We start from the raw sequence: 14,460 nt of genomic DNA, 5'->3' as shown, positions 1-14,460 counted from the left end.
TAAACAGTTAGCTAAAAGTAATAAACAGTTGAAATAGATTAATTAATGGGTGGACAGTTGAAACAGTTACCTAGCTAAAAGTAATGAATAAATAGTTAAACTAGTTATCTAAAAGTAATGGATAAATGAACAACAGGCTTCTGCCACTACTACTACAAATGCAAACTTCACCAAACCAACCCTAACATTGACGGTTCAGTCGTATGAAACGTATTGCAACAATATAATAAAATATAGAGCCAAATGCATGAAAAAACATTGTCAGTGGTGTTGAATAGCATTCAGTTTAGAATCTGTTCAAATGAGCACATTTGGAGCATGGACGGGTGGTCTTGATGAAGGGGAACTTGAGTTAATTTGACACGGATGTGAGGGTACGTATTGAAAAAAGCAGGGAACCACTGTTCTTTAAAGCATCTGCACCTGAGGTGTGAAGGAAATGTAGGTGGATGGATGGAGTGTTGAATGTCTTGAAATACTATAAGGGAGCTGTGAAGATTAAGCAGCCTTTTCCATATTTACTTGTTTTTACATCACAACCAAGCACTAATGAGGAAAACAGGTTGATTCTGCTGTTTTATGTGCAGAATCTCAATGGGGCTTTAACGCAGAGTCATATTACTAATGTAGCTGAAGCTAATGAGGCTAACTTAATCCTTTATTGCAGATCAGTTCGGTTTCTTGGGTTTTTACATCTTCTGTCAGAAAATATGGGTCTCCAGCTCCCCGGAATCAAATGAAATGTAATAGTATCATAATGTTAAAGCCATTAATCCCACCCTGATTTGACCTGTTTTTGCCCCCCGTCTCAGATACTGGAGCTGACTCTGCTCATGGCCAGCTACATTAACCACTGGAACCCCAGCCTCCCGTCTGCCTCGCACCAGCCCCACGGCCACTGGGACGTAGACAGCAGGCACTTCCCCGCCATGAACTACACCACCAAGGGCCCCACACTACTGTGAATTGTGCAAAGCAACAAGAACAACAAAGACTGTTTGACTTACAGGGAGGCTGGATGACAACAGTTACCTTTTGTCCACATTCATCCGGAGTGCATTGGGTTGCATGTCCAGGTTTTTCCATTTTTACAGAACAGGTACTATGAGATTATTTTTGTGTTTTTTTGTAAGTGTTTCTTATGAAGATTTAGATTTAGAGGTGTTAGGGTCGGTCTTGTTTAGACTATTTATTTCTACTACAAAAGAGTGTTCCAACTCTGATTTAGGTGTAAGGTCAGTTTCTAATTCATTGTTAAAATTGGACGTTATTTTTGAAATATTAGTGGTCTGAGGACTGGTCTCCACTTGTCACACTTCTACTCGCTGTGAGATCTTTTTACTGACTTTCCCGCTGCTCAGTCTTGCCTTTCTTCTGACCTCAGCCTCTTTTCTTTCATAAAAAACAAAACTGTGGCCTTCTGAGAGTCGGGTTGACTAAAATACAGTGTTGTGTGTCACTGTGTATCTTATAATTATCACTTGACAATGAACCAGAGTTTAAAATTCATTTAAAAGGTACTGTGCAGTTAGAAAGGGACTGATATTGCATGTGATACTACAGAGTCATAGTTTTTAGTGCCTTAATGATAATCTAAAAATCCACATCTAATATTACTTTAATTCCCTTTTGGTTTTGTTATATAAAGTAAAGGGTAGGACTACTTTTTTCCCAAAAGATCTATTATCATTGTAGTATTACTGAGGTACAACTATTGCTAAGAATGAGTTAAAAAAGATATGTAATAGCGATGTAAGAGTACTGTATCTGGGAAATGTAAGCAGTGGAATGTGTTCATTATCTTAACGGTCCTCTAATAAAAAAAAATTCCCCTGAAAACTTCAACACACGGAGCATTTTCAGATCACTGCTGTCACTCTGTTTTTAATAACCAGTCTAACAAAAAACAGAAATGGACATTTTTTTTTAAAAAAAAAAGAAGAGCTACCAAAAAATTTCTTAATGACTTGAACTGTTTTGGATCAAACCACTGTCTTGCGCATATAAAAAAAAAAAAATTAGTTATTTATTTCCTTTTTTTTTTTTTTTTTTAGCATTCGCTTAAAAAAGGTTATGTTTTCCACAACTGTCACATTTAAATAGGAAAACATACAGTTTCTTTAATGTAGTAGAGTAATTTAAGAGCAGAGTATGTTTGTTACTGTACTAGAATGTGTTACAAATGTTTGAGAGATGGTGTCTTTATGTTGCCTGTATGTTTGTGTGTGATAATAAAATAAATGGTACAATCCTTGGTTAGATTGTTTTCATTGTCTTTTCTTTATGCGTTCATTAAATCTATTTCATAACTTAAGTATTAATTGATAAGGATTTTTTTTTCTGCTGTTTTGTTCCTTCACTTTTTGGGTGAGCATGCTTTGCAGTGATTACAAAAAAAAAAACCCTAGCAACATTTTTTTTATAGCTGTTAATTTCTTAAATAACGTCTGTCATTTTCATAGCTTATTTTCTTGTGCTGGAATAAAAACTTTTATAAAGTTTTGCCTCTAATCAGGAAACACAGGGTTCATGTTGTAGTAACCGAATTCATCCATTAATCAAATCTCTTCTTGGAGAAGAAAAGAAAACTGTTTCTACACACTATGTCACTAAATAACTCATTCAACATATCCATAAACTAAATTCTTAACCTTCTGTACTGGTTGAAAACAGTGCGTCTGGTTTACATGCTTTACTGGAATTGAGGTTTTAGGGGTGGAAGCTGTTCTGCCTTTTCTTATCCAAGGGGGTCAAAGTGGTAATGGCGTTTTCCTGCCAAATATATGCTGTAAATCCCACATTTTTATAGCTTGTCTGAAAATCTTGTTGTTCCATAGCTGCTCTTATAGAAAATGAAATGCTCATTACAGGGCTCACTGCTGAATTTCTGCATGCCTTCACTGCTCATCAAAAAAGAAAATAACTTATTTAATTTTTCCATTGAGCAACATGGCTCAGGCCACATGCTTTATTAGAGTTTAAATCAACTTCGATTTAAAGTAAAAGATTCCAGTGTTGTGGGATTGATGAGCATCTTACAACAAAGCCTTACAGTGTTTTACTGGCCAACTGTATCATTATGTATGTTACGTTAATAATGAGTAAGGCATGATCTAAAAAATAATATTTATCTTGAATAGTGAGTGTAGAGGGATGCATAATTTTAAACTTCTTGTAAAACCTGAAGAGCTCTGTTCTTTTTCATAATCCTCCAGTGTGACGGCTTCTGCCTGAATAATTTTCACCATAGAGTCTTTCATTCATGAGATTTCTGGTTTTAATACTTTATTTTAGGGCTGCAACTAAGGACTATTTTCTTTATTGATCAATCTGCTGATTCTCTCTCATAATTGAGTAATTGTTTGGTCTATAAAATATCAGAAAATAGTGAAAAATGCCCATTACAATTTCCCAGAATACGAATCGACATTTTGTAATTGTCTAACCTTTGTCCGTCCAACAGCCTAAAACCCAAATATATTCAGTTTATTGTCATATAAACACAGCAAAGCGGCATATATTCACATTTGAGAAGCTGGAACCAGTGAATTTTTGTCATTATTGCTTAAAAATGACTTAATAATAATTGATTAATTACTTATCAAAAATTGATTCAAATTTTCTGCTGGTCCACTTTATTTTGACCTCAATTTATATTGAAATATGATTATTTTGACCACATTATGTTTATTTATTTAGTGAGCTCATGTTCCCTTCATTATGAGCAGTTGACAAAACTTGGACAAGTTAAATCTCATAAACTCTCAAATTAAATAAAGTAAATGAAATGCCCCTTTAATTATCTTGTTAACCTTTTGTTCCAATTCAAAGTACTGTAAACGCTGGGAAAGTATTGGCAACTAATAGAACATCACTCATAAATAACAAGTTTGTGATGTCACATGTCAAAAAAAGAACAATGTGTACAAGTTTTGGATGTGATTTAACATTAAACCTGTTGAGTTGTGCCAGTACATGTACCTATTTTCTGGTTTCTTCACCAAACACGACCACAAACACAAACAACTGCCCTTTTAGTGACCTTTTGAATCAAGGTGTCATCAGAATGAAAAGACTCTTGACATGCAGCTGACATGCCTGCACACATGGTTACCAAAGACTTTAAAACATGATATTCACATTACATAAGACGGAGGGGGGGGTGAGACGGGGACAGTGGGCGTATATCTGGTTTGTGTAAGGCGCCCTATATGTGTCTCTTATGCAAACCTGCCAACCTCTTGTCCATTTTTAGAGATGTTGCTAAAGGGCACATACTAGTTTAATAAAAAAATACATTATGCAGAACACACTAAATTGTAATTTATAATCTTTTTTGAGACATGTGCTATTAGATCTCCATTGTCTATCAATATGTAATATATTTCCTGTTGATGCTAATTGTGGTTTTGAATGATTTAGCCTATTATAAGTAGTTGTGGTTTGTTCCTTTACAGAAAATTACAGCTGTGGTCAGTTTGAGTACAGTCAGTAGATTCCAATGACAAGAGGTTTTCACGGACGGAGAGTAATATCCAAATATCCTGCACCATAATCGACTGTGACCAACTTAAGTTTAACAAAAGCCTCTGTTCTTTCTGAAAGTTTTTTACAACCTTTTCGAGCACTCAGTGGGTAATGCGATCATGTTTGGGTGGAGTAGCGATTTAAAATAAGACGAAGACAAGCGTGATTTGATCACTCAGCCTCTTTGTGACTTAAGTATTGCTACACAGGATGAAAGCAAACCAAAAGAATTTCAGTGTACTCTCCTTTTGGACTGATGTACTGTACGGCAATCTACGTTTTTGTGTAAATTCACAGCCTGTAACACACTATACACACTAAAAAAATCAATAGGTTAAAATTTTACCAAGCTTGGGTCAATATAGTACCAATAAGTACAACATTAGCTTAACTTAACCCAGTAGCAGTCTGTTACTTTGACCCAGTGTCACACAAAAAGCTGTCAAAAGTTTTTTGTCTCTTGTACATGCAGATACACAAGTTATTAACAATCAATAATGAACTGTGGCATGCAGAGTTTAAAAAGAATAGATTATAACAAGCTTTAGTTTGGGTAAATAACCCAACTAAAACTGGGTCAAAACAACCTTTTGTCTTTAGTGGCTTTATGCACAACATTAATCCAGAATGGCGTTGTTGCTATATTGACCCAAACTGGGTAAAATATTAACCCAGTGGTTGTTAATGTGTATCAATAACATGCTGTCAAAAATAAAATCATACAGTGACCTATATATGTGTAAATTCAAAGTAGACAGTGTCAAAAACATGCAGGTAGAAATGGATATTTATAAAAAAAAATAAGAGTGACCTTTGTGCTCATTATGTGATTGTTTGCTTTATACTGGTCGCTGACAAGGGGGTCAAAGGGTTTATCCACCTTCCTTATTTACAGTATTCACGCACTTCCATCACTGTGAGACACTGGGAGGTTAAATTTAAAACAGCAGTTTGGTGCAGCTGGTATAATTGATTCCATATTAGCCTAGCCTAGCCTCTGTGCACTCGGAGAGATATCACTGCTGCGCTTTCCTCCAGCGTGAACTGCTGCTGCCGCTGCTGCTACAGGATCCAAGCTGCAGGGTGACTGAAGCCTGCAGGACAAGATACCATCGAGTGGAAGTGGAGGCACAGGTTGGTTTGGTGTAAACCAGCACAGAAACATACTGTTTTAAGATATGGTCTCTTGGTAGGTACAACAGGAACTTTTTAAACAACTTTATCTCCTGTTTGCTTTGGTAGACAAACTGAAAAAATGTCAAGCAAGAAGCCGCAGAGCATGCTCCGGGAGGCTTCTCATCAGATTATTGCCGGTGGATCCGCAGGTAAGTCCAAACAATTTCTTCGCTTCAGCTAAATGACAGCGTTGATTCAAGATTACGCAACATATGGAGAGAGCGTATGTCGCTAAATGTATGTAGCATAGCAACAGTGTGGGTCGTTACACAAATATGTGTTGGCGCCCTCCTCGATTACTTTCACTGGAAGACCGTACAAAATGTTTCTGGTTTGTAATCGCACATGCGTGGAGGACAGACACCAGGATAAAGTCTGCGGATCGTCTGGCCAAAGATGACGCATGTGTGAGCGAGATAGTTCCCATCCTTTTCACACGCTGCCGGATGTGCCGGATCTCGTGTGTGTGTTCGTCTGTGCCACCGTAATGCGCATGCGTACAACTAAAAAAACAAAACCAAAACTTTATTGATCAGCTGCAATGTCATCCTGTAACACCAGAATATTTATTATCTTTTCGTTCATTTTTATTTATTTATCTCCTAGGCAAGGAAATTATGTTACTGATGATTTTCAAATGTAAGGCTTTGAAGCAGGGTAGGAAAAGGTTTCATCTTGTGTTTTAACACTTTTGCAGCAGTTACAGTAATACACTACCTATCCCACGCAGCTGATGAGATGTTTACCCGCTATCCTACATAGAGCATGTAAGGCAGTGGTTCTCAATCTGGGGGTCGCGACGAACTTTCACAGGCTTCCTCAAGCCTGTGAAAGTTATTCTAATAAAACAAAGTAAGTTCTCTTTCGTTTAACTGGTAGACAATGCAATGTCCGACAAGGGGTCCCAGGTAGACCTTGCTTTTTTATTATTAGCCAAAAAGATTGGGAACCACTGGGTTAGGGGTGAAAACCATTGTTATGGACATCCAACAAATTCATACTATACCCAAGTTACAGTACAGATATGCAAAACTGCCAGACACTGGACTTTTCAAATTTGCACTACTGCTGCACAAGTTACTCTAATTACACAGTTTAGTAAATTGTATACCTTGTCATTTCTGTGGATGGCACTCAGAAAGGAGAGCAAGCCCTGAATTTCAATTTTCAGAGCAAATTGTTCCCTGTGCATGTTATTGTAATGCTTTATAACCTTTTGAATTGAATCAGGGCTGTCCTGCATGGCTATGAAGGTAACTATAACATTTCACTCAGGTACTCTTAAAATTCATTTTTGGAAGAATGTTTAAAATACAAACTTGCTGAATTGAAAACAGTTTTCTTAGCAACTTATGGTCTTCTTGCATGGTGTTGGCACGTTACATTAACATAATTATATGTCATTTTACATTTGCACATTACATATACTGTTCTTCGATATCTTGTGCAATTCAACATCTGTTTTTCACTTAGAATATATTTTTACTATATTCTAATTTTAATTGTAAATTTTATTTATATATCTATATCAAAGGTATTTTCTGGTAGTTGTCTTTTTCTCTCACTTTGTATAGGTACTTGCGTTTTCTTCTATTTTTTTGATGTTATGCACCGCAACACCAAGGCAAATTCCTTGTATGTGCAAACCTACTTGGCAATAAACCTGTTTCTGATCCTGAAAAAACAATGTGAGGTGTAAAGTAATGAAATATAATTTACTCCGACAGAGAAGGGCAGACTCAAATAATACAAACCATGACATAATACAGTAAATGTGTTGCCATAGGTAGTGGCTGCAGGCTTTACATTTGGGACAGTTTATACTAGTATTGTTGTAATACACCTCCCGGCCACCAGTAGGGGCGCTGATGCACTGCAGCTGAGCAGCGTTCTGATTGGTTAGTGAGCGAGGAAGAAAATGCGCTCCATATTATTTGTTTGTTTGTTTTTGTGGCCGTAATGGAAGTCATTAAACTTAACCCCACTCTTGTTGGATTAATCATGATTTTATTACTTTATACACCCACCTGACGTCGTCCTACCGCTCTATAAGTCGCCAAAAAGTTTGCCTTCATCGGGTAAGTTTGTATTTTTGATGTTTATCCCCTAACGAGTTTTACAAATGGCCGAGTGACTTGCTGCTACAAATGTATTTGCATTTTTTTTTTTTTTTTTTTTTTGCCTTTGTTGGCTTTACCACTTGATTTTAGTCTTATAACCAACAGGATAGTGAACTTTCTTATATATTTTTTTTATATTATTAAGCTGTATGTTGGTGCCAGGCCTGCTGACCAACCATCAGGTGCACCTGTTAACCTGTGTAACTAGCTAAAATAGAGCTAGCTAGGCCTCACAACAGCGTTAGTGAGGACAAGAACTAATAATGAAAAGAGGCAGAGTTGGATGTAAGCTAGCCTCATTTGCGTCTTTCGTGTAGCTATTGCTTTTTTCTTTTTTTAACATTAGAGACTTTGAATGTTATCGGGGCAAATACGTCTCATATGCAAAGCACGACAGGCTTCATTTGTGACGTCAGCGTTCTGTTCGTCATTCTTCGATTCTGTTCGGCTATGAATGGAGCGTTGACGTCACAGATGAGGCTAGTTTACATGTAAGCTCTTGGAGTCCAGACAGAAAAAGACTCAGTGCCAAACTGGGAAGTGAACAGAAGTGTACTCTCTCGCTACTCTGCTCTTCTCCTTTAACCTTCACCCAAAAAACTCGTTTCGCCTCCAGCTGTCTGCTGTAAGTTAACATTGCATAACACGGTCGACATGTTGGGAACTCCTGTTTGCTGAGGCAGAGGGACAAAGTAAAGACAGAAGCTGCTGGCTAGAAATATCTGATATTGTACCTTCATATAGTAACTCGTGTTGTTGGATTCACAGGGTTGTTGTAGAAAGTGTCAGACTCATGGAGGTCAAATGAATTGGATGTTTTTAGAAGAGAAGAGTCATAAAAGAAAGATTTTCTAAAAGTGAAACTGATACTGATTCAAGTGTGTAGTTGCATTGCCAGAGTTTACCTCCTCCCTAGCCTCAGTGTAATCCACATTATTTACTATTCTAACTTGTAACACCCTAATGATCACACTAGAGTTGCAACTGATGATTATTTTCATTATCGATTGGAAATTTTCTTCTTAAAAAATGACTCAAAATGATTAATTGATTATCTAAGAAGTTGGCGATTAATTTAATAATTGCTTCGGCTTGTAAGTCCCATATAAATATATCCGTTTCAGTGTTTAAGGACATTTCTGTTCACTGCCAGCAATAGGAGGATGCTTATGTCAGACACATTATGTAAAGGAATGTGCAAAACTAAAGTCAAGGTTTCATAGTTCATCATTTTACATTCTTCAAATTCAAATTCGTATTTGTAAGGAGGTTATTTTTAAGAACTCATTTTTCTTGTTTTGCATGATCAGGGATAGTAAATACACACTTTGGACAACTACATCTCTGTTGTCAAGAGATTCTGCAGGTGTGGAAGTCCAATTTGTGGCTGGAAGGTCACCGGTTTAAACCTTTGCATGAATAGTGACAGTGAGTGAGTCATCATCCATATACAACTACTGTGAAATATAGTCTCAGTCCTCCATTGCTGTGGAAACGCAGCTCAGCGGCCAGAAGTGCAGGATTGCGGTGGTTTATGCAGTATTTGTGGAATGAATGTGATGCCGTAAAGAGCTGAGAAGAAGTGTAGCTGCTCAGAAAAGACTTTTTATTGCATAGATTGAATTTTCTGTAGTTATTTTTTACATAAAAACCTCTTATTCCTTTTGTGACAATTGCATTATCATGATAATCTTTGATCTTCAGTGTACATGTTGGATCTCATATATAGTTTAATAACCCATTTAGTCATTATTTCATACACTAACTTGGTTAACATATCTCATACTCATTTGTACAGTCACAGAGGTGTTTTCTTGTGTGTCAGTTTAAGCATTAAATGTTCAATGCAGAATTCAAATACAGAGTTCTGGTAATCATACCGACTGTATTTGTGAACAAGTAGTATTATTATAGGGATTATCAAAATATGTTTAGACTGTCACTTTGTGGTGTCAGGTTTTTTTTTTTTCTCTTTCATGCGAACAGCTGTAAACAATAATGACCACAACGCTGGTTTTTATTCTGGGTGCGGTTGCTTTGCCCTGTCACCAAGTTGGTCCCCACTGAAGGGCGTTTTTAAAAAGAATCTGTCTGTACACAGTGTCCAGACTAGTCTATAGCTGCTTGTTTCCAGCTTTTGGATATACTCTGTTCATATTCAGAAACCAGAAAAACACACATTTTTACCATAGAGATGCCAGGATAAAATTTTTTGAATATTTCCTCAACATGTATGCACGTACGTATGTATTTTCCTCTTTATTAAGGAGTGTTGTTAGTGACATATTTATATTTTTACATATTTTTACATTTTCATATATTATATTATATATATTTACATTTCATCCAAATTAAAACAGGTCGCACAACCGTTCTCTAGTACAGCATGTTTTATTCATCAAACGTTTTCAACTATCTTGGCTTTATTTCCATTTCCGTTATACACAAACAGAAAAAACAGTTAAATTTCACCCCAAAAAAACAGTTAAAATTATATGAATGAAGTGTTTTTATTTCATTGTTGCACAAAATGACTACAAAAGACCTTGGAGGCAGCCTTGACTTGACACATGCTTACGAAATCTTTTTTTTCCTCAAATTGTTTGTGGCCAACACTACATTTGTTCTCCTCCTTCCTCCTGCCAAGTTGAGGATGTTGCTACAAGTGAAGCCCAAAACATTTTCTTCTATTTCATTTACTGGTGAAACTTGCACCATGGTGCAACTTAAAGTGTGTTGTTTTTTTTGTCCTGACCAACACTCCACAAAACCTAAAGATATTCAGTTTGCTGTCATACAGGATTAAAGTAACAAGAAAATATTCACTTTAAGAAGCTGGAACCAGAGAATTTTAGCATTTTGACTTAAAGAAATGACTCAAAAAAGATGAATCGAATGTCAAAATAGTTGTCAATTAATCTAATTGTTGTGCTTTAATCTCTGCTTAATTGGTTTGTTTACATGTCTCTATATTTTCCATGTAAAAATATACTGTTTATGTGTTGTATTTTGCTGTTAGAGGATTCAAGAAGTGCTTTAATGACATAACATTCAGATGTTATTGCAGTTAGTGGTTACTGATGGAGGCTGATTGAAGACAGTTCACTCAAAAACTAAAATAGAGTAATTATCTACTTATAATTTATGCTACACTTTGTTGGACACTCAAATGCACAGTGAAAATTTCCCTCTCAGTTTAAAAAGCTTGTGCTGTAGTATATTCCAGTTTTTTTTGGTTGTTTTGTGTGTTTTTTGTTTTTTTTACAGGCAAATGACTGCCCTGCCCTGTAGTCCCAAAAGTCCAATATCTAAATAATTCTTTCAGTACTTTGCTCACGTACAATGGTGTGGGGAGAGACTTGCATTTTTAAGACTGTGCACACATTGTTCCTGCACTGTTCTCTTCTTAGTAATTTTCCTTCATTTCTTAGTGTTGCTCTGTTGAGTCTTTGTTGTGTCTTAGAGACCATGCACTTCCACTTTTATCAGTCTGGTGTAGACGTGTGTATGTTAACATCACCCAAAAACTATAACAAACTTGCTGTAGTCATTTCCTCCTCGTGTGCATACTGCATTATACTCTCTAAATCTTCAAGGAAAGCTGAATAGAATCTGTATTTTATTCATCAAATGGTTTATGTGAGAATGAACAAACAGTTGCTCCCTACACTGAGTGTTTTTGGCTATTTTGCAATTGAGTGTGAACAATCAGAGCACAAGAATATAGGAGATAATGGGGTAAAAACTGGACTTTTAGGCCCAGAGTGCACTTGTTTTGTTATAAAATGTTTTGCTGGACTTTTTTTCTCCTTTTCATTTTTTATTTTTGGAGCTCTACAAAGATGGCTGCACGCTATAAATAGTTTACGTGTACGTATGTGTGATACCATTAACTTCAGCTGACTTTCAGATTATATGATGGCGAGCCGATAACGACTTTCAACTTGGCGTTCACGCTGTCATGTATCAACTAATTGTTAAGCGCTCAGGGCGTGACTCATCCCAGGTGACGTTTTGATGAGAAACTCACACCCCAACGAGCCCCCTGGGTCTGACAACCTGCTGTCCCGAACCTCCGTCCAGAGGCTGAGGGGCTCTCGTCTGTCCTCGCCGAGGATCACGGGAGCCTGAAAGCTGCTGTTCAGGAGACGGAGACTCGATTCCTGAGCAGAATAACCTCAGTGTTTCATTTCACCTTCTCGCTGCCTCCCCTCTGGAGCCTTTTTTCCCCCTTTTTTTTTTCATCCAGATTGACTGTTAACGAGGATTGAGAGAGACTGGTGTTCGTTTATGTGCGACCCGGTCACAGAGTATTAAGAGGAAGATAACTGCATTTTGTGCTGTGTAAAGTCATTCGAGCACACTTTGACTTTATGACTTTCTGGACAAACTGCAGTTTTTATCTTTTTGTTTGAGAATATTTGAATATAGCTTGTGTTTGTCTCCCTGCACTAAGCTGAATTGTGCTGACTGCTTGCTAGAATATGAGGATTTTTGCAGATGTTGGTAGCTCATTTTGTATTTTTTTTTTGGTGTATGTTTGCCGGAGTTACTACCAGTGTTTTTCTAATAGGTTTACAGTTTACACAGCTGTGCAGTAATTCTTAAAATATTCATATTCTACGCAAGAACCGAAACAATTAGACAATTAATGGAATAGTCAATCAACAGAAAACCAATCTGCAGCTGTTTTGATAATCGAATAAATTCATTTTCAGGCAGAAATTCTCTTATGTGATAGTAAACTGAATGTATTTCGATTTTTGGACTGATTGTCAGACATTTGAAGATGTCACCTGTAGCTTTAGGAAACTGTGATGGGCATTTATCGCTATTTTCTGATAGCTTATAGACCAAAACATCAATCAATTAATCGATTGATAACAAAAATAAGTTTGTTTCAGCCCTATTTTACACATACAGTATTTTCAGTGCAGTCAATTCATACTTTGTCCACAAGGGGGCAGTAATTGCATACTATATCCCCCTTTAAGTAAAGGGATATTGCAACTTTTTATTGGTTGGGTTTCACTGATAGATTTTACAGGCATTATTGATGCATGGATGCCCTAAAGCTGCTACAAATACTTAGGAAAACAAAAAAACCCAATGCAATATGTAAGTTCTCATACCTGAAAGAATCTACAAAAAAAGGGTTTAAGTAGAAAATGTCTTTAAAATCAGATTGGCGTGATGTTTAAAAATAGAAAAATGAAACTCTATCCAGTTACATGGGCCCTGCTGTAATGTTTTCTCTGAGTCCTTTGTTATTTCCTTGGTATATGCATTTTTTTTTTTTTTTAAACTCCATGAGTAAATCGATCCGTCTCCGGCAAATGGACTGTGACGACATGAGACAGACGCCCCGCGTGTGATTAGTGCAACTTTTTCTCCAGACTGTCAGAGCCTCGTTCAAATGGCACCGCAGCTCTCCTGATTTAACTGGTTTTTAAACAGTGAACCTGAAATCAGTCGGGAGGGAGAGAGGGAAAAAAAAAGAACAAATAAAGCCACTTAGCCTAAATGAAGGAGAGGGAAGAAAGGAGGAGAGAGGGGGAAATCAAATAAATAAAGTCAAACAAAGTGTGCGCGCTCGCGGGGGTTATCCATTGACAGAGACTGCAGTTAGCGGTGTTTTTTTTCCTCTCTCTCTCTCTCTCCACTATCCTCGACTGGCTGCACCAATCACAGCCGAATTAGGCCTAATATTTATTTCCAGAAACAATTGCCTACATGTTTCAGCGGGGCTTTGATTGAAGTCCCGGCGGACATGTTGTAGACAGATGTTTAGATGACCTCATGTTTGAAGTAATGTTGATTCTGGATGGGGTGCTTCTCGGCCTGTTCCTCTAAATCAGCTCCCTCTGCCTCCCATCTTTTTTTTCTTCTTCTTCTTCTTCTTCTTCTTTTTCTCAGTCTGGGAGGGCATGCGGAGGCTCACGTCCCCTCCTCATATTTAATGTGTGCTTTGGCTCGCGTTAAATAGGCCCCATTTACATTTCTGTAGGCTACCATCCTTGACAGACAGATGTCCGTGCATGGTGTTGTGGATGGCTTGGTTAAAATGAGCCATGATGGTGCTGAAGGATGGCTACTTAACCGGACACACATGTCTTTCGTTCTCTTTCTACGTATCTGTTACAGGAAAAGAAAAAAAAAATGGCGATCACACGCAGCTTTTTTTCTGGACATTAGACAACGCATCGATTATTAGAAGCTGCTCTATTTTCTTCCTGATCTTGATAAAAATGAAGTCAGCCATTCATTTCTTCACGGATAAGCTGCACGCTACAGGGTGTAGCTATGCTATAATTAAAGTAACCCCTCATTTAATATGGAAAAATTACAACAGACCAATCATTCCCCGAAAATAAACACCAAAGATTTATTATCTGCGTCAACTCATTACCGCTCTCGGCAAATGTGAGTGATCACAATGCCTGTTGAATGCGAACAGGCAGTAAGTGTAACGGTAGTGTAGCCTAATTAATGCGATACAAAATGCCTCGCATCCCTCCACCCTCCCCCCCCAAAATAGATTGTATAAAATGCTGATGATAAAATAATGAACACTTGTTAAGATAATTTTAAATCAGTGACATAATTAAAATGACCAGGCCCTAAATTACTCGTCATA

At 37.2% G+C, this 14,460-nt stretch overlaps 2 protein-coding genes across 6 annotated transcripts in view; both read left to right on the top strand.

Annotated features, from left to right (window-relative positions):
- The window catches only part of plekhh1 (pleckstrin homology domain containing, family H (with MyTH4 domain) member 1), a 37,605-nt gene extending 35,346 nt beyond the window's left edge, over window positions 1-2,259 (top strand). For both annotated transcript variants that reach the window (XM_042389171.1, XM_042389170.1), the window contains one exon: window positions 813-2,259. In XM_042389171.1, coding sequence (XP_042245105.1) covers window positions 813-965 — 153 coding nt within the window. In that variant the 3' untranslated portion in view covers window positions 966-2,259. The remainder of the gene's footprint in view (window positions 1-812) is intronic.
- A 2,951-nt stretch (window positions 2,260-5,210) lies between these two features.
- The window catches only part of slc25a21 (solute carrier family 25 member 21), a 110,744-nt gene continuing 101,494 nt past the window's right edge, over window positions 5,211-14,460 (top strand). The window contains exons 1-2 of one of the 4 annotated variants that reach the window (XM_042388999.1): window positions 5,211-5,661; window positions 5,770-5,852. In XM_042388999.1, coding sequence (XP_042244933.1) covers window positions 5,783-5,852 — 70 coding nt within the window. In that variant the 5' untranslated portion in view covers window positions 5,211-5,661; window positions 5,770-5,782. Of the gene's footprint in view, window positions 5,662-5,769; window positions 5,853-7,606; window positions 7,782-14,460 lie in introns of those variants that run through there. The other 3 variants (XM_042388998.1, XM_042388997.1, XM_042389000.1) reach the window with 3 other exon arrangements.

Source organism: Thunnus maccoyii, chromosome 16, assembly GCF_910596095.1.
Source record: "Thunnus maccoyii chromosome 16, fThuMac1.1, whole genome shotgun sequence".
Taxonomy (NCBI): domain Eukaryota; kingdom Metazoa; phylum Chordata; class Actinopteri; order Scombriformes; family Scombridae; genus Thunnus; species Thunnus maccoyii.
The sequence above is the reverse complement of the archived record's forward strand: the minus strand, read 5'-3'. Positions and strand labels throughout refer to the sequence as shown.